The following is a 20,809-nucleotide window of genomic DNA, read 5'->3' as shown; positions in this document are numbered from 1 at the left end:
AACTAGAACATTTCAGAAGTTATGGAATGACTCGTATGGAATGTGACGATTAAAAGCACCAAAATGCAATTTTTTATATATAGATAAATTCCTGACCATGAAGCTACCTTACAGGAAACAACTCAAGACATTTTGTGTTGAAACCTGGATCCCCCTGTAGCAAATGAGCCCCTGGGGTACTTCTGGCTCCCGTGACTAGCATCTCGCACACCTCTTCGTGCCTTGCCTTTTAGAGGGCCTACCTTTAGAAAACGAGTCATGCATATACTGCCTGTTCAGCACCTCTTGGGTGATGCCCCTCCACAATATCATGCTACAGATTTTAAACAGCAATAACGAGAGACCTGGACAGCTGACAGTACCATCAGCTTGAGCAGAAATGGAGAGTAGTTTAAGAGACACACTGTAAAAAGCTTATGCTCATTTAATTCCCACTGCTTTTAAGTAAATGCTCTTGACTGTCAAGACATCCCTACCATGGGGATCAATCATCATTCAATTGCCCTGCAGTAAGAGACTGAACTAGACCATCCGCAGATCCAAAGAATAATTTAAACAGTAGGGACTCGTTTGCCCTCCCTGATAATTGCTCTGTGACTGCTCTGCTGCAATTCCCTGCACAAACAAAACTAGATGGGCCAGCTCCTTCGATCACTTACCCCTAAGTCCACTTATTGTGTATGACTCTGTCTGCCTCTCAGCTGAGGGCTGTGTTTAATCTGCTTGACCTGAACACCAGCTCAAGTCCTGCCTAGCTGCTTCGTTATCGCTGCCAGAAGCTAAGGCTCCAAATGGTACAAAAATTGAGGTTGCTTCCAAGCTTTGTTACATTACCTGTGTTGAAAATGCTTGAATGTTGACCACCAAGGGATGGGAGAAGAACTGTTGGTTGCTGACCTTCAAGGAAAATTGTCCTTTCCTAAACAAGTCCCCAGAAAGCCAAAATACAGATAATATAAATGAAGTGATCTCGCAGGCCTCAGTAATGGTATAAATATTACATATTCAGTAAAAATGATTAACCTAGCAACAGATACTTTAGCTCAAGTTTTTGCAATTATGTTTTTATAGGACTTTTTCCTGAAGAGTCACAATAGTCACAGCATGTAATAAATACCTTTAACTATGTAATAATATCCCCTCATTTCCCATTAACTAATGTTCCCCACGTAGGGTGGTGCTTCCAAGATTAAGTACTGATTCTAAATGTCAGCTATTCCCTGCTGAAGAAAAATGTCACTTATCTGGCTCTGAGACAGAAGCTCCCACTCTTCAGCATTTTTGCTTCCTATTTACTCTTCAATAGTGCCACCCCACAGCCTTGCACATCAAGTAGCTACATTTCTCATGACAAGAACTTGATGTTTCATTGTGACTACCAAGTAGAAAAACAAAGTGTGATGCAGAAACTCATGCTGCTGTCTTGAAGGTGGGTGAACACGAGCTAACCCTTGGCATGGGAAGGACACCCCAAGAATCTTACTGTAAACAGCGGATCACAGAACACCCTGATATATACAGGCAGAAATTTCAAGCAACTCCACTGGTATCAGTCTGGGCCAAGGCTTTATGGTGATGTAAATCAAGTGTGAAATTTGGCAGGATGACTGGCTCACTGCCTGGCAGCAGGAGAAATCTGCCTCCTTGCAACATGCTTGCAGCGTGAGCATTGCCAGACGCTAATCACTGCTAATTGCCCCCGAACACTAACAGGGCTCATGTTGCAAGCAAAGTTTTAATGGATAAATGCAGTATACGCTGCAGAGCATGGTCAGTGGTGGCACTATTTGAGCATCTTCCTGAGAGAAATTGTGTAAGAGCCAGCATAGTATACCAGTTTTAAATACACATCAGAGTATGCTAAAAATCAGACAGACTCCTGCACCCCCAGAGTGCAGGAGGTTTTGCAGATGGATCACAGTGATCTCTTATACCACGAACAAAGGTTTTACACCATTTACAGTATGGCACAATATCGCCAAAACACAATGATAATTTGTTTAGTAGCAGTGAGAAGCATGCTTCACTGTAAGAATGTTTCCAAGGGCCAAAGGATTTCCTGTTCTCAAGATATGTAAATTTTCTTCAGGCAAGAGCTAAGAAAAAAGTATCAGTGCAGTCACCTGGATTTCTCTTTGCTGTGCACAAAGCGAACTCTATTCTCCTGCACATCCTTGAAGCTGAAGTGGTCGCCTTTGCCCAGCTGCACTTCTTTCCCATTCACCACCATCACTAGCCGGCCGTTGGAAGGAGTGCTGTTGATATGGAACAACAGCTCTCCTGCGTCACCATCCAGATCACGCACACCCAGTAAGGAGAGGTCTAGGGGTTTTACCCCACCAATCCCTACTGTGAGGGTACTGTTCAGATGAAAGCTTGACGGATGCTTGCTAGCTAAAAAAACAACGAAAACAAACAAACAAAACAAAACAGTAAAAAAAAAAAAAAAGAGAGAAGGTAAAAATTTTACCAAATGAATGCTTTAAGTGAAAAAAAAACTCACTTAGAAAACCACGTACATGCACGTTTTATGAAAGAACATGTTGGAGAAAAACTAGCTGCCAACTTTCAACAGCCAACACAAAACTGCACAAAACTAAGCTCCAAATGTGCCACTCAATGAACATTACTTCTGACCTCAAAATCCGCTGGAAGCCTGCCAGCTCAGTTGCTTTCTCAGGAGAGACACTCACCTTCACACTCTCTGGTCCACTTGTTGCCAAAGAATCCCTGACCACAGGCAGGAACGCAGATCTTGTTCTTCAGAAAGGTGGTGCTGTCACAGAGGTGGCACAGGCCGTCACTTTCACAGTCCAAGCAACCAGGAGGACAAGCTGCATTGGAGGGAAAGCACAACTCCATTCAGACACTGCAAAAACAAAGCAGCTACTGGTGTGCAGAGCTGTCCCTCAGGTCAGGATGGAAACACCAGTGCTATTACTGTCTTACCTACTTGACAAAATCAAACAGAGAAGGCAAACAGTTCAGATAAAAGAGCTGTTAAGAAATTCCTTTCTAATTTAACCAGTGTTTTTCATACAGAGAACCTGACACAATCTTACAAGTGGAAGCTTTCAAGTAACTGTTGTACCTCATTGAAAAAAAACACTTTCAAATACAAATTGAAGTCCTACACAGCTTTTTAACCCACAAATACAGCTGAAACATTTTTAACAATGTGTTTTTAATACTGATTTTTTATGTACAGTGTGTCTACATTGAATCTCGTTCCTCCTGAATTAGACGTGTAAATGCAGATGGAATCTGTTATTTAATTCTCAAGTTGCATGCACTACCTCAACAGTGAGTTTAACACGTCATTGAAGTGCCTTGCAGAGCACTATCAGTGTACAGAACACAGACTGCAACCCTGATCCCTCTCCACCACATCACGCTCACTTTGCTTACCTGTGCATTTTCGCTGTGCCTGGTCTGCATGGTATCCCTTCCCACACCTGTGAACGCACTGAGCATCCAAGAGGAAAAACGGGGCTTCACAAAGGCTGCACTCGTTTGGTTGGTGACACTGAAGGCAGTGTTGATCACACCCTAAAAGTCACACGTAAAGAGTTGAGCTCAACACCACTTCCTATGGCTTCCTGCACGGTGCTGTAACACCCCAAGAACCCCAAGCTCTTGTGTGTGTGTGATGGAGGGCAGCGAGACCTGCTGCTGTAGTGTATTTTCTGAATGCAAGATGTGCTCAAACTGGAGACAGGCAGGGAATCACTGGTAGAAGTGATTAGAGGTACCACACAAGAAGGACTCACTCTGACATGTGTCTGATTCCTTGTAGAAAGCTGCAGGGCACTGTTCCACACAAGCTCCTTCATGGAGAACGTAGCCCTCCATACACTGCAGGCAGTCGGTCCTCCGGGGGCCTTTACAGGCATTGCAGCTCCAGTCACACTCTGGAAGAAAAAAAGTCCAGGTAGGGCAGCTCTCTCCGAGGTGAACAGCTCACCCTGTACAAGAGCTTAGCACAGTGGGATCTGTGAGCTGTGGGAATGTAAGTCCTAGGAGCAGAGAGCAAAGTAAAAACTGTAAGAGAGATGCTTTAAAAAAAACAACAACAAAAAAACATGATTAGTACTGTCTTACTACAACACAAGATGTGTATTTTTTTTCCCTTCTTGGACCTGACATGTTCTAACTATGTCACATTTCAGCAGGCTTAGCCTCTTGCTCAGCATTCAGACCTGCTAACACTGGCATGGTTTTCTTGCCCATGAAGGATAAAGTCCAACTCTATCCTTTAAGTATCCATGCTCCTCCTCTGCCAACAAGTTTGTTGCTCATAATTATCCACCCTGCTTCATCAGCCTCATCCTTTCAAATGACTCTGACCAAAGGAAAATGCAGTTGTTGTCCCTCACAGTCCAAATGCCCCAGTGGAAAGCAGAAACACAGCAGATCCAGCTGGGATGAGATCTGCCCTCAGATGCCCTTGCATTATCTCTCTTTGGTCTTAAGCAGAGACCCAGCTGTGCAGCTGCGCTAAAGGACTGCTCGGGCTGCCAGCACTGCTGTTTGTACCCTGGTGGCAGTCAGGGGGCTCGTATCAGTAATTAATGACAGACACACCCAGCTGATGAGACAGACAGACAGACAGGAAGCAGATATGAACAAAGACTCACCGAGGTGAGCCAATGCAGCATGCCCAAGGCAAAGCCAGCACAAGCTTCCTGCCTCACTCCAACCCGCTCAACACTAGGCAATGTCACCCCTCTGAAGAACTGCAGTGCTAAAGGGAGTGGCACCACTTAGTTAGGGCACATTCAGGTGTTGACAGAGCCAGTTAGAAATGGACACTGAGCTGCTGTTTGTGTTATATCTTCATGCAGTGGTGGTGGCACGCAATAAAGCCACGTTATCCTCACTTATTCCCATTATGGAACGCTCTCCTTGGAAGTTTTGGAGATCTGTCATGCTATGTGTCTTTTAAATCACTCCAAAGTCTTGTTTCTGCAGTCAGCCAGTGATGCAGTATTTAATAAGACAGAGAGAAGCAGGTAAGCACACAAGGCCCTGTAAGCACTCTAAAAAAGATTTAGAGCAGCAAGCTCACTCGTTATTCAGCTGACCCATGACTAAATGAATTCCAGGACCTGACCTTTGAGAAGTTTGCTGGCTCACTTACTAAATCGTTTACAAGAGAAGGATTTGCAATAATCTTGTTTTTCACTGAAAGGCTGAAGTATGTGACAGATGACTGCTGAAAAAGAGGAAAACTGGAAAAACCTCACTGAGCATCTCCCCTCCCATACACACGTTTTAAAGCAGGCTACCTGTACAGATGGTGCTGCAATATAACGGATTATTGGTCAAGCTACTTGCGATTTTTTTTTCTTTAAGCCAGCAATGTGTTTTTCACCTCTGCAAGTCTTGGTGGAAAAATCCAGATAATACTGCTGAGCACAGCTCTCATACTGGCATTCTCCAAATAACAGGACCTTAGCTGGATCCCGGCAAGACGTACAGCCTGCAGCTGACTCACAGTTCAGGCACTGGCGATCGCAAGCTGTGGAAAGACAAAGGCAAAGAAAATAACTGCAATTACTGATGCACCAGCCAACTGTGCAAGTAAAAATGATACTATCCTGTAGCCTCTCTACTCAAGGTCCTCTTTGAGAGACACCTGTGGAGACCGAAAAACCTGGAGTTTTTTCTTATGTTCCTGCCCACAGCCTTCACAATGCAAAAAGCCCCCTTCTATTTGAAAAAAACTGGTATGTCCCCTCACAGAACCTCGCACTGTTTCGTTCTCTCCTCTGGGAAGGTCAGGGTAAAACAATGCCCTTGAATTCAAATCCCTAAATAAGAGCTTTCCCTGTCACTGTTTTTCTTAGTCTCTTTCAGTAACCTTGTGTCTCACATAATTCCGGACTTAACTCATAAATGCACAAATTTAGAGACCATAATAGGTTCCTAGAGTTAGTAAACCAGGGTGGGACCAAAAACCTCTGTAATTTCACTTATTGCTTCCTACTTTTTATTTGAACAGTTTAAGATTTGGGAGCTCTAGGTTGCAAATGAAGACAACAGGAAAAAATAATTCAGGGATTTACTGAATCCAGGATCAAAGGTCAGAGGTTTAGAGTACTTTAGCTCACCTCTTTGATGTCCAGGGTCTAAACTTCTCAGGAGGTTGTACTAACAGCCAAGTGCACTCAACGCTGATATCACAGCTCCTAGCTAATTTACAGCAGAAGGTTTAACAGCAATGGACTCATGAACACCGACAAATATTTCCTACCCCTGGGCCTATACACAGAAAACCTTCTTGGATTCTGGTTAAGATCAAACTTTGCAAAAATAAGATGCAGAAAACTCATGGAGGTTCATGTGCCTGCTTTATACAAAGAACCGTAACTCCCCTTTAGCAAGTACAATGACAGCTTATGCAAAAGGCACTCTTAGGTTCCCAACCAACTACCCACGAGTGTCCCTAAACACATATGGAGTCAGGATCTTTGCCAAAGCTCAGTTCTGCACTTAAGATAAATCCAAAAAAAGCTCTGAAAACACAGCCCCAACTGTTTGAACTAAAGAAAAAAGCTTAGGTGATCATTTCTTAATGCCAAGAAGAAAAATACCCTCTCATAGGATTTAGGGCAATTACAGTTCAGGTGTCAAATACCAACTTGCTACTTGTGAAAATCCATTTTCATTTGCTTTTCAATCAAGGTGGATTTTTACAGCCACAAAGATTCAAGATACAGAAGCATATGTAAAAATATCCACATTGCTCTCATCGAAACGAGATCCAACATCCTTCAAAATAATTGCTTGTTCCATCTCATCTCAAAAATGTCACAAAAGGTCTCTATTTTGTCAAGGTGCAAATGAATTTCCAACAAAATGTTTATCTAAAGAATCCAGCAGCTATTTTCAGGTGCTCTGGTGCCAGTGCCATTTCACTTAATTTACGAACAATACATGGAATAATAATTATTTCTGAAGTGCTATGAAAAGCCAACTATTAAAAGTACAGCAAAATATTCCACACGAGGTCAAAATCTATTAAAAATCAGACTTTCCAAGTAAGCAAAAGTACATTAGAATGCAATTCTGCCTGTTGGTTGTATCAGAATTATTTTGTATCTGCATTTCTAAAGCCATGAAGAACTTGCTAAGCTTTGCACTGTTCTTTGGGCAGTATGTCACCGGGCTTAAGAGCATGTCAGAGAGCACATGCATGCATTCAGCATTTCTCTCAACTTCATTCCAAGCCTGAGTTCCTCAAAAGTGCAATGCGACTAAAATAAACTTTGAAGAGAGACCAATTTTTCCCTGCCTAACTGCCAACCTCTGATTAAACAGTTTTCTTCACCTCTAAGTGTTAGTTTTGCAGCAGCCTGGGATAGTTGGTATCTACACGGCTTATCAGCAGCACTGCACTTGAAAAGGCACAAGTGACACTTGGAATGAAAAACATCCAGTGCACCAACACACTGTGCCTTGAGTTTCCCGCCACAGGGATTACTTACACTTCTTAAAAAGCCCTTTGTAAGTGAAGAGATTAGAAATGTCTCATTGTAGCTGACTTTCCTTGCAAAAATCTATTTGCATTTGAGCAACTGAACCAAATTGAGGAAAGGCTCAGGCCTCAGGAACTTTCCACTTCTACCAAGGTGTCCAAAGTGAGGGGCCGCCAGCAGTAGGTAAGTTTTCATTAGGAAAGGACAGACCGTGAGAATCCCATCACTCCTTTTTTATTCCTCTTTTTTATTCCTTTCCTTTTTAAAAGAATTATTATGATTACTGAATAGCCTTTTTTTCTGTCAACTGAAGAATGGTACAAACTCTTCCAGCTATTTCTTTGAACTTATGCAAGGCATCTCCATTCCTGCTGATAAGATGGAAATCATAGATTCAGGAGGAGCAGATATTTCAACAAAAGGCAGGTAAAACTGACTACCTTATCAGCTTCCTGCTACATGGCCTCATCAGTAAAGAAATTGGGTCTAGATAGGATGACACTGATACCTACGCTCATTGCAGTGCAAACAGAGTTATTCTATCATAAATCAGGATAATTTAAATCAAGGTGATAGAGGACTTAACAGATCTGAGTGTTCAGGTTCAGAGCAAACAAACCACTTAAGCACTTACTCATTTTGGTTTGTGTATTATAGGGGGTCAATTCAAGTGGGGGTTTTAAACTATTTTTTTTTTTTTTTTAATGTCTGTGGGCCATGTAATCTGGCATTTTGGAACATCAAGCCAATAGTTATGTGAGGAATAACTCAACTGACATCAAGGCCAGAGTAAGCACGGAATAATAAATAGAGAGAGGGGCCCTGAGAGATTCACGAGGGACAGCATGAGTAGAATAGAATATTACTGGACTTAACATCAGATCAGTTGCATCAGATCATCAGGAGGTACAAACGTCACGGCTCAACTAAGTCAGCTGGGGATTGCCTACAAAGCTGTGCCTTGTTTCTGCTAAGGCTTCACGTGTGGGGAAATGGGGCGTAAATGCTAAGGCTGTAACCCAGCTCCCAAGGCAGGTACTGGCAGATAGGGCAGTGAGGAGGGGGTTGCCTTAATAAGAATTGATTCAAGTGGTCTAACCTTGCCAAGTTTTCACAAAGCCCATAATCTACCAGCATGCCTGGCCACTTCTCTGTGTACCACCTAGAAAGCTTACCAAGGAAGCCTACACGAGCTCCCCTGGAGCTTTTTACTGTGGGACTCAAGAGCCTCCTGTCCTTGAAGTCAGTAACAAAACTGCAACTGATGTTCAAATTTAAACCATGCTGTAGGCTCTGTTTCTAAGGCAGCGAATCACTTTTGTCAACTCACATCTCATTTTTAGGCACTTGTAATCTTTTCCTGGCAATAGGAACAGTAACTGAAGAAGCAAGAAAAGACATGTCAGTGAACACACTGTGGAAAGGAGTTGAAGAGAGGCACTCACGTTTGCAGGTGTGGCTCTCATCCCTGTAGTATCCTGGGGAACAGGCAGGAACACACATGTTGGTGTGGGACAGAACCAGGCTGGCATTGCAGGAAGAGCAGGAAAAAGGGCCCCCACCTCTGCAGGTTTTACACGAGGGGTGACACCCTGCAGGGACAGCAAGAGCAAACGTTTCTGTTCAGTGAAAGGCAGATCTCAGAGCAAGTTTCAAAACACTGAGGGCCAAACGCCCCTTCTGAGGCCTAAGCCCCTGCTGGTGCTCAGTGCGCAGGAGCAGAACCACAAACATCACAACTAGCTTGCGAAACTTGGCTTAAATGGTTTTATTTTTGTTCTTAGCCGTACACACCAGCTTTCTCCTCTCAGTTCTTTCTCATTTTATCCATTCCTCCTTTTTTCAGTCTTCCCTTCCCTTTCACAACAACCCCACAATTTCTGGCTAAATCTTGCCTATCAGAGAACAGCAGGAACAGGGCAAGCACATGTCAGTACACCCTGCTCATGCTTTTTCTCAACTACTTTCAGGTCAGATCCTCCTGAGCCTGATTTATTTTGTCTGTTTAGAATCCTCCCCCAGAAACCAAAAGTACTTTTCCGACAGCTCCCTGAGGATTTATATCCATCCTTCAGCAGGAGTTGCACAGCCACTGCCAATTCCAAGCAGCGACACCGACAGAGCGAGAACAGTTCATTTCCATGCAATCCTCCTCCGTTTCACTAACAACTTTGTAGGCCTCTATCATATTCTCTCCTCCTAAGGTCTCCAGTTTCCCCAGTTGAAGTGCTGTGGTCTACATGGTTGTTCACGGCACCGAAGTCATCCAATCCCTGCACTCAGCCTTCCTGCCCTTCTATTTTGGGATGGGCAGAACTGCTCGCAGCACGCAGCAGCTACAGACAGCAGCAGAATGAATTCTAGCTCTTCCTTCCCTTCATGCTAGCTCCTATCATTTGATTTACTTTTTCAATATTGCTGAACATTGAGAGGGCATTTGCACAGACTTATTGATCATCGCTTCAAGGTCACAGCAAGGATGCCATCATTTTGTATGTGAGGCTAGAACCAGCCATCCCTCTGTGCATCATTACAACCCACCAAGCTTCCACCTCTTGCTTTACTGCCCAGACACTCAGCCTTACATGATCCTTCTGCTCCACAGCCAGCAAATCCACTGACTGTCTCGGGTATGGAAGTACATTACTACTTTTCTCCTTCCCTGCATTTTCAAAGAGATTTTATGTCACACTTGTTTTCTTGTTTCCTTCTCTTCCCTTCTTGTCCCACTTCTGCTTCTCACAGTCTGACTGAAGAGATTTAAAATACCATAGTGGAGGAGGCCAACAAATCCCACCAATTTCTCAGAAGGGTTACACATGCACAAAATTACATGTATTAGTCTGTTTCATTTCTTCATAGACCTTTACCTAAAGATCGATGCCATCATTAGAGCTATCAGGAAAAATTAATCACGAGTGAGAGCTGGCAAAAAAATCAGATTCACACCATGATGGAGATCTTAAATGCTAGCACAACCTGCAATATGAGCTTCGACACAGTTGGAATAATGCAAAACTTCTTTTAAATAAAACCTTTCTACCAAAGGGAAGAAATGCTATCCCTGGACGTAAATTTCCAGGAAGGCAAAATATGTCTCTCAGGGGTTTTTCCCCATTAAATGATACCGAGTATATTTCATACCTCTCTGAAATTTCATTTGTCAAAAACCAAATAAATAAACACACAGCTCCCAGTGCGCTTGACAGGAGCATCAAAACATTAATCATGAATAGTTAGACTGGATTAGGAAATGCCACTTCCTGCAGAGGGAATAAGCTTGGCATCTACATCTTAGTTCTAATGTGCAGAATTTCTTGTTTGAATTTTTTTCTCTTAAAATAAACTGCAATACTCTTTGCTCAGTGTGTGACGCTTTAACATGTCTCTGTTGGCCATGTAGCAAGAAAAGCAGCCTACTTCCTTCTCAGAGTCCAAGAAATGTAAAGCAGCTCAAAGCCTGGAACATGAGAGCACAAACAACAACAAAATCTGGAGGAGATGCAAGAATGTGGTGAAGACACAGGAAGCTGGAGAACAAATGTGCTATCAGTGCAGCTTCACCCACGCAGCTGAGATGTTTCATCTGCCATGCCAGGCTAGGAGGCTGAACGAGACTGGCTTTCTGTGTCAGAGGCTGCTAGGCATGTTTGTCTTTCAACCATTACATTTTTTTTCTTTTTGGCAGATTTGCGTGGTCCTTTGCAGCACACATCCACAAAGTATTTTCAAGTGTCAGTATCCCATACCAATGCTGCTACCACGCAAATTGGAGACTTGGTGACAGGCACGTGAAAGGTCTCTGAAGTTACCCCTGATTATGGCTAGGAAGCCCATCTCTTCACAGCAGCTACCTCAGGGCAGCTCTCTCTACCCAGGAAGGCCCTAGTGTCCTGTCACCCTGTTTCTGTGCCACTGCCTTGGAGAGGTGGAATTTCCCTGAGAGAAAAACTCACCTTCACCTCCTCCTCACAAACATACTGCTGCCTGGTACTCGTTATAGTTACTAACCGTGTAATAGTAGGCTAGGTCCCACTAGCCTCAGTGTGTGCTCAGGACAGTAGGGCGCTGCCTGCCTCACGTAACTCACCCTGAAAACTTGAAGGAAACCCCCAGCTCCATGTGTGGTGTCCTGCCTGCTGGCTGGACCAAGCTCCCCTAGTGCAGAGGAGGCATTTCATGGCACACCTCGCGAGGATCCCTGCCACCTCGCTGCTGCTGGAGGTGTCTGGAGGGGCTACTCACTTTTGCAGGCACCGCTCTCGGCGTAGTATCCCCCCGGGCAGTCAGGAAGGCAGTGGTCCCTCAGGAGCAAGTGCCGGGCATTCTGGCACCTCACACAGATGCTGCCGGTGTCCCACAGGTTGGCCACGCACTGACGGCACAAAGGATGGCAGTCTGAAGGAAGCAGGGAATAAGGGAGACCGTCAGCACAGCTGGACAAAGCAGAGCTGCTACGGGGAAACATCAATGAGAACTCAAGGAAGATATTGGGGCCTTCGTTTTCAGAGCCTCTTACTGTTATCTGCTGCACAAAGGCAGGGCTCGGATGCTAAATGCTGCACTCCCAGATGTTTGCAAGAGGGGTGAGCAGAAATTAGCACATTCAAGGAGCTCTCCACTCCTCCTGCCCTCATCCCCACCTTGTGCTCTTCCCGAGCACCACAACGTTTCCATTTTCCCACAGCAAACACATTCTCTGCATCTCTCCTCTCCCATCCGAGTACCCTCCATCCCACTAGGTGAGCTTAAGAAAGCTTTGTACAAAGCCAGACTAAAGCCCTTTGCTTCTCCCAAACCTTTCTCTGATTTTAGGTGCTCCTACCAACAGATTCTTCTTTAACAACTCCCCCTGCTCCCACCCTCCAAGAAGGAAAAGCACGACCTGCACAGCTGCACGGCCTTCTCCCACAGTTCATCCCGTTCAGCCTTTCCCACACACACGAGGCATTTCTCCCACAAACAAGGTATTTCTCCCACACCCTGAGGAGGCCACCGCAGGCCTCCAAGCCAAGCCAAGAGCAGCATTTAGAGTTTGCATGAGAACTCCTCAAAACCTTTCCCTTTTCTTCTTTTTCCCTCAGCAGCACACAAACCTGTGTCTCCTGACCTCTGCCTGAACTTGGGCGCTTCAAAAGGTTTTACAAGAGGCCTTCTGTGCGCACAATGGGGCAGTGTAAGGTAACCTGGAGGCCAAATTAATCCTCATCATGGTAATTCAGAAAATTATAAAGGAAATGACAATTGTCTTGAAAGAAATGTAATAACGAGGCTTGAGTCGAGTACCTGGCCTCCTGTCAGCTTTCTGCTGCAGGTTCAGCTTTCTGCCTTTTGTCTCCCGTGACAGCAGCACTACAGATCGTCGGGCAATCCAATTTTACAAGCTGAAGACAGGCTCACATGGGAATCCTGGAGATTGCTGTATGCATACCTGCAAGTGTCTAATTGCAACTGGAAGCTAAGCCTAGCCCAATTTCTTCCCATACGTTGCGCACACACATGACTGTCACCAAGCACTGGTGCAGCACGGAATTGAACACAATCCTGAGTGCAAGCATGATTCAAGCCCCTTAAAGCAGCTGCCTCTTTCCTCCTGACCTTGCACAGGGTGTACAGCCCCTCTGTCCTCTGCCCCGCGCTCCCGATTTGTAGATGGGAAGGGAGAGCCAGAGGGGAGGTCAAGGTGGCTGGGAAGAAAGAGTATGTTTAAGACAGTGACCCTTAAACTCTCAATCCACCCCCGGCAGGGCAGTGGTAAGAATCACACCCCTCTAGCTTCATCTCTTGCTGGAAGCGCTGCTCTCTGTTAGAGAGCTTTGGCTGGGTGCGATACGTACCTCAACTCTGCAACAGTTTGTCAGGGATAGAGAACAAGAGACACCCCTGCACAGTCAAACAGGTTCCAGACACAGGGAATAAAAATGAGACAGGAAAATCTTAGGGTGCCCAAAGAACCCGCATCCACTGTAAATAGGTAGACTCTCCCAAACTTATGCTTTAAAAGCTGTGTGTCTACAAAACTAGGTGCTGCTGAAGCACAGTTTTCTCTTAATGGCCTCTGCTTGCTCCTGCCTGTTGAAAGAGATCTTTTTCTCAGCTACGGTTTTATGAGAAACCATCCTCATTACTCTCCTGTTCCTCTGTAAGCCTGGAGATGAAAGAGCACAAAACACTGAAGAAAAAAACACCGCCAACAAAAAAAACCCTGACGCTCGTGGTGAATTGGGGGACGCTGGAGAACCAGTGACAGAGCAAAGGAAGGAGTGAAGTCCTTTGCTTTGGAAAAGATTATTTAAATTTTTCACAGCAGGCTCCCTTAGAAATGAAGATGAAAAGAAGCAGAGCGTTTTCTTTATGCTTCTCAATAACACCTTGCATGAGACCGTATGTGTTTCTGCTGATTCTGCTTTCTCCTTGCTCACCCTCAGTCCCGCTCAGTTACAGGCAGGTTGTCCGAGTGCTTTGGGCTCCCAGAGGCTTCAGCTATCAGTCATCTTCCTATCGAGCAACATTCAATGTGAAGTGCAACACAGTTACTTACACAGGCTTCAATTTCCAGAGATGCTCTATTTCCACATCCTCTTTAGCTTTCTCTCAGCATGCAAACAAACCAAACAAACTAAACGCTGTCCTCCTCCTAGATGGAAAAGTGTCTGTTATGTACTGCTCCCTTGCCTGTAAACACACAGCCAAAGCATTCAAGGAGAAAAAAATGATCTCTGAAGTGTTTCTGAAGGCTCGTAAAGGAAAGCAGAGACATTTCTACCTCTCAGTTCCCTAATTTGCTAAGCAATCAACCACTTGTATTGTTTAAATATGCCTCCCCTCTTAAGGGCTCTTCAGAAAAAAAAAATAAATCTCTGATGCAAGTTTAGTATTATACTCAAAGGGAAGGTATAAGGTTCAGCACTGCCATAAATCAGCACCTCAAACACCAGGTCACTTACAGGAGGGTCAGCATGCAAACGTTTTCTGGCACCTCAGAGTAAATCCAGGAAGCCAATCGGTACGGTTGGTCCAGAAGGACACTCAGCAGTGACCAGGGGGGTTGGCTTGGTTGGTGGAAGGGTTTGCCTCTCCCATCGAAGACCAGAAGAGGGCTTTGTCACAGGGTGGTGGGAACTCCTTGCCACAAGCAAGTACTCCTGAAGTGCCACCAGGTCTGCAGGGAGCAGCCTGCATCTTCTGAGAGGGGTGGGAGCTGCTTTAGGCAGCATCACGTGGGGAAATCCAGCTGAAATGTGCCTGGCACAAACAGACCCAGACCCGAGCAGGGAAACGATCTTCCATTTCCCTCGACTGCCAGCTCAGCTGCAAATTTCTATAGGAGGTTGCATGCCAGTGACTAAATGGAGCTAAGCTCCTCATTTCCCTCTTGCTTTGCTCAGAGAACCTGCAGCTCTTTGTGATGACATCAATGCCTCTCTCAGCGTACAGCTCATTAATTTTACAAGTAGCTGAGAGTATTTCTTGTTGTCAGTGTGTCCTTTCTGGAATTTTAAGAGCAAGGCAGGAAGGCTTGTTATAGGCACCCCCCCTGAGCGAGCTCTCTGGCTGATCCTTGTACATTTTCACAACTGTGCCCAACCTAAGCAATCAGGGCCTGAGGAGCTGAGCAAAGCAATTGGGAGCTGCATGGCAAGGAAGGTGCATTCAGAAGTTAAGCTAGGAGCTCGGAGGATGCTGTATCAGTGGGTGTTTTGACTTGTATTTCACACCAGCTGCCCTCTGCGCTAATTCTTGCAGGGAGCACTTTCATCTGGTTCCATGTGAGCTGCGCAGGAGTCTGACAGCTCGCAGCCCTGGCTGTGAGCTCCTCGCTTTGGCCTCGGCACGGTCCCGCTGCCTTCTAACTGCCCTCGCACCGAGTCAGGAAAAGATCGATGAGGAAGCCTGAAGAGTGATGAGGAAGCCCCAAGACAGGCACGTAACTTATTCAAATCGGAAAAGTAACTGCGGGGTTTTATGAGCGGGCCAACAGCTTTAGCAATGGTGTTATTTTTTTAGATTGGTGACTGCAACATTCCCAGAAGCTCAATCTGTCTTGGATAAGCAGCTGAGAGAGGGAGAGAAATCAAAGAGCATGTTCAAAGCAGGAAAACACAAAACACAAAAGCCCTGAGACTCAGTAGGGGACTGCAAAAGACACAAACATATTTCTATACAACCACTTCAGCTATGAAATAAAATTTATGAATTGAGCATTCTTAAAGAAAATTAACACAAATTCAGTGTGCTCCAAGCAGAGCTTGGAAACTCACTGATCCTTTGAAACTTGAGGCCATTTTGTCTTTCCTCTGCTTACATTTGTAATGTTTATTTGGTAAACTGCTGAAAACAAGGTTCTGCTCCTATTAACGAGGCAAATATTCCAGTCCTCGCTTAGGTAACACGTACAATAATGACAGTAATTCACAGGCAATGGTTTCAAGTGACAGTTAGTTTTCTTCGTCCTCTATGAAAGATTTTCCCCTGCACGTCCATAAAGAATGACAAGTGGCTGTAATGCACAGCAGTCCCTGTACGTCGTGCCACAGTTCTGCCTGGAGGGTCAGGAATTAGACAGAAATGGGAAGATAATAGTAAAAAAAAATACTGCTTTGGGAAGCAAAGAGAACAGCTTTGTTAGAGTCTGATGCAAATTATATATTATGCAAGTGTCATGGGTTTTAATGTTTTCTTTTATGGGACAGCTGCTCTTTAGCTGGTAATTAATAACTTGCAAGGGCAAATATAGCATTTCAATCAGTGCTGAATGAGGAGAACAAGTGAAATTTAACAACCTGGATGTGCAGCTCTTTATTTGTAGCAGAACTGGCAACGTATATCTTTTGCTTAAACATCAGACACAAATTTGGCACAAAGAGCAACACACCTAGGACTGCAGATCCAAGACCAAAGCACAGCTTTGTTGTTTTTTTTTAAGGCAACAAATAACTGTGCTCCTCTACAAGCATTTTTAAAACTTCAGTTAGCTAAAGAAGCACCACTGCATCTACCTGCAAGACTGCATGGACATTAAGGGTCCACGTGTTGCAAAGACCAATGAGAACATGCAGTGGCCTCGTCAAGGCAGGAGTGACATTGGGGAGTCACAGAGCAAGACTCAAATCAGAGCTAGGAGGGAGAATGGTATCTCCTTACACTCTTACTATGTTGTACCTGCAAAGCCTTCAATCCTGTTTTGGGGGCACAGACCCAACCACTGCTGACACTCCGTGATGCCAGGCACTACGAACCAAGTCTTGAAAACACCTTTCTCCTTTGAGAAGACAGCTCTCCAAGCAGGGGACCACTTTGATGGCCTACAGAGCTCCAAAGCAAAGCTTGCTAGTTTGTAGGGAACAAACACATCACCGACTGCAATTGCTCTGGAGCCCAGGAAGCCAAGCGAGGTTCTCTGCAGATGATTCATCACTGTCAGTGTAATGAGGCTGGAGGTCAAACGATGCCCTGCACATTGCCTGAGCGACCCCACTGTTTCCAATTTCTTCTCCTCATTGTTGCCAGGCACCGTGATGTCTACCTAATCGTCTGGGAGCATGCTTATTGCTCCATGACACCAAACTTTCAGGAAGCAGTAGTCTAAAAGGGATAATTAAAGCACACAGCATGCATCAAGCAGCAGAAACCCTCCTCAGAAAGAATCCTGGTGTATGATAAATGGCACTATTTTGCAAATAAAACTGACATCTGGAAGACTACATTTCCAGTGGCTTTTTCCACAGGAAGCATAATGCAAATTAATGGGAAAATAAGGTGGAATATGCAAGGTGCACACAACTATGATGTTACATGACATCAATGAGTATTGTTGCAGGGCCTGAAATTTTACAGGGCAGAAACAGCTTTTTACACTGAAATGCTGAATTATTTCAATACTGTAACTACTCGACTGTCTGAAACACCGTGACTCCCCAACCTAACTTCCGATATACCTAGAAGCTTTTGGGATCTTTTCCTAATCCTCAGATATTTTGTTCCCCCCTCCCTGTTCCCCCCTGCAGACTAACCAGTAACTGTTGTTTACAAGGCAGGTGAAGAAACAGTTTATAAAAGTAATCTGCTGAGAGGAAAGAAACAAGCCTGCCATTAAAAGCAAAACAAAAAACAAACACATATTTCGTAAGCAAAAAGAAGTCCCTGGGAAAGGGAGCCGTCCAGATTAAATTGAGAATGATAGCCTCTCAGTGGATGTATTTATTACATTTATTGCATTTTTCTCTTTTCTTAGGATTCTTTATATCATATGGAACTGTTCAACCTAGCTTAAGCCCCACACACTGTACCATTTTTTGATAACAAAAAAAAAAGACTTGATAAAGTTTAGAAATTGTTGGAGCTCTTCCCAGGATATGTTTATACATGTCTGCATGATGGATTAAAAATGATTTTTCTTTTTAAACAGGTAAATGCAATCAGTGGCTTCTGATGATAGGCTTAAGTGCAGGCACTTGAGCACCCAAGTATAACCCCTGTGTATAAATCCTAATATCTCTCAGAAATGCACACAGCAATCCTAGCTGTGCCAATTTTAATTTAGGGCCCCACAAATTGCTTCTCTGAATGACAAATGTTTACTTATCTCACTTTGCTGAAGCTCTTTGCAGGACCCGAGGAGCTTTCCTGGCTGATCTCAAGTGATCTCAAGTCTCAGCACCAAACTAAGCAGCAACAAGCCTGGCCAAAGTGTGCCTTATCTCCCCCTCCCTTCTACCAACCTTACACAATTTGCAATTCACTTCAGGCAGCTCTGTGGAAGCTCTGTACGACCCCCTTCTGCCATTGCCTCTTACTTACCCACACAATATCCCACCATGTTGAGATACTGCTCTTCCTTGCAGCTAGTCCTGCACCTTCCCCCAGCCAGGGCTGCGTGGGGATGGCAGGTCAAGCACTCCGACTCAGAAGGGCCGCGGCACATCTTGCATGATGGGTGACAGGCTGGGTAAGAAAATCAACACTCGTTATGCTCTCATTGCAGTCCATCTTACACCCCTCCCTCCCCTGAAAAACAGCCCCTATCATCATCATTTACTCCTACAAAACGTGGACATAAATTGATGCTAATAGCACCAGCAACGGGTGAGCTGTGGTTTGGAAGGCTCTTCCATCCTCACTTTGAATAAACAAGATGAAAAAAAGAGTTGAAGATTAAAGCAGTTGCATTTGTTTTCTGCATTCATCAAGGTAGAGATCTACACAAAATATAAACAGATTGAACCTTTTATTCTTCCCTCCAGCACATGCGGGTGCATATAAGAAGAGAGGGGGATTGTATAAAACCACAGTGGCATGAGCTTGATATTCATGAGTGAGGAATCAAGGAAATTATTTCTGCACAAACACCTTCTAAACTGAAACGAATAAAACCTGAGTGCTGTGCCAGCGCATTAGCTATTCTGTCTCCCAAAAGCTCAACAAAAGGATTGCAGAAGAAGCGATTAAGATTGCTCAAAACAATTTCACTCAGGCTGCTTTTGTTTCCTTCTACCTTTACAGCCAGATGCCATATTTCCATGAGTTCCAGGCTAGAACTGAGGGAGACAGAAATACTACAGCTAATGATCTGTAAAAACCTCTTAAAAACTACTTTAAAAACTCTTCCATGAATAAAAGCACACAACTTCAAAGTCTCCCACCTCAGGACTCCCCCAGGCAACATACAATTGCTCGCTCCCCACGTGGAAGCTGGGCTTTTCACAGCTGCCACAGCATAAGGCTCCAGTGTTTAAGATCCAATGCGTCGAGTCCCGCTTCCTTCCCAGCTTCTCAGAAATCACGCCCGTGAAATCAGTGTTCAAAAGGAAAAATCAATTTTCTAGATGCACCTATATTAACTGAGCCTCGCCGTTCAAAAACTGCAGGAGATCTAAGCTGGCAGCATACAGAAAGATGCCACTTCCCTGACACTGAAATTCTGTTTTTTAAGACATTTACATAAGCCTGCGTAATGCAGCATTCAGCAGTTACCTCGGCTCGAAGGTGGCAGAGCACAACCTCAGAATTGATGAATCTTTACAATAGCCTGCCAACTAAAAGTATTTATAGTTGTTCCTTGGACAAATACATTGCATAAGCAGAGTGACAGACTGGGGAAGGGGTTCCTCTCTCTAAACCTGAGCCCTCACAGGGAAGTGACTAATACAGCTTCAGCAAATTTATCCTGCTGCCAGAAGAGATGCAGGGACGCCTGTCCCAGTGAATCTATTATAAACCACCAGACACCTTTCAGATGACCTTGAAGGGACTAACCAGCTTTCAAACGCCAGTATTTCCTCACCCATTGTACTCAGCCATTAATAATGAAAGACACACCCCAAAGGCTGGAATTTTCTGCTAGTGGCATACAGGAGTTAATTGATACAGTCACTTGGGAGGTCAGTAGTCACCGTCATCTGCTTAGATGGGATCAAACAACGTGACCACGAAAGCCACTTGCTGACCATTGGGCAAAGCTGAGACACAAACAATGCTGTCCCCTCCACCAGTGAGGCATATCTGTAGAGGTAATGGCTTTTCTCCTGTATCTGCAGAATTCCTTCTTTCTAAGCCCAGCCCTATAGCCAGCAGTGGATTAAAAATAAAGCTGAAGCAAATTCAATATGCTTATCTAGTCTAATAAAAGCAGACCATGTTTCAGTGCTGTCCAATAAGACCTCTTTTGCCACAGTGCACTGGCTAAGAACATCATCCAAGCCTAGTGAAATGAAAAGCAAAATATTTTCAGGGAAGCTGTCCAGGGAAGCAAAACTGATCATAATTTATGATTCAGTGTGTATGCCTCTCTCCCATTAGGAGGAGATTCCATTTTCTGAAATTGGACTATACTATTCTCCCCTGAAAATACTTAAATAGCCTCATATAAATCTGACAGCATCTCTAATTACATTGAGAAATGCTTTAGAAAACGTGCATGCAATGAAATTCAAACAGCATAAGCTGCAGGTGCCCGCACTGTGCACTCACGGGAGCAGCGATCTTCGTGGCTGAACAGCCCCTCTGGGCACTCGGAGAGGCAGCTGCCTTCCAGCAGGACGTGGGAAGACAGGCACGACGTACAGTCCCGGGAAGTGTTCCCCATGCAGCCTGCACAGGAGGAGTGGCACTCTGCAGGGAAGGGAAAAACAAGAAGATAGAGAGAAGGAAATTGGTTTCAAGCTTATCTGTGTTGTTACTGTCCTAGAGCACAGCTAGATTGCTTTGTCCCCCAAGACAACAGGAAGGCATTTCCTTTACAGATTTGTTTGCTCGTGAAAGGTAGAAAGGGCAGGAGTACAAAAAGGCTGCACAGCACACTTCTTGAAGATAAGGGGCAACCACAGATA

At 44.5% G+C, this 20,809-nt stretch overlaps 1 protein-coding gene across 3 annotated transcripts in view; it reads right to left on the bottom strand.

The window, feature by feature from the left end:
- Positions 1-20,809, bottom strand: part of FRAS1 (Fraser extracellular matrix complex subunit 1) — a 146,780-nt gene that overhangs the window by 49,823 nt on the left and 76,148 nt on the right. For all 3 annotated transcript variants that reach the window (XR_014317396.1, XM_082759237.1, XM_082759238.1), the window contains 10 exons: positions 20,451-20,591; positions 18,282-18,425; positions 11,727-11,879; positions 8,927-9,073; positions 5,375-5,521; positions 3,771-3,911; positions 3,409-3,549; positions 2,694-2,834; positions 2,124-2,394; positions 835-919 (listed from right to left, as the gene is read on the bottom strand). Coding sequence is in view for 2 of the 3 variants with exons in the window: in XM_082759237.1 (XP_082615363.1) it covers positions 835-919; positions 2,124-2,394; positions 2,694-2,834; positions 3,409-3,549; positions 3,771-3,911; positions 5,375-5,521; positions 8,927-9,073; positions 11,727-11,879; positions 18,282-18,425; positions 20,451-20,591 (1,511 nt within the window). In the remaining variant the exon portion in view is untranslated. The remainder of the gene's footprint in view (positions 1-834; positions 920-2,123; positions 2,395-2,693; positions 2,835-3,408; positions 3,550-3,770; positions 3,912-5,374; positions 5,522-8,926; positions 9,074-11,726; positions 11,880-18,281; positions 18,426-20,450; positions 20,592-20,809) is intronic.

This window comes from Aythya marila (genome assembly GCF_965140915.1).
Source record: "Aythya marila genome assembly, chromosome: 4".
Lineage (NCBI taxonomy): Eukaryota > Metazoa > Chordata > Aves > Anseriformes > Anatidae > Aythya > Aythya marila.
This window is presented reverse-complemented; position numbering and strand designations above follow the sequence as displayed.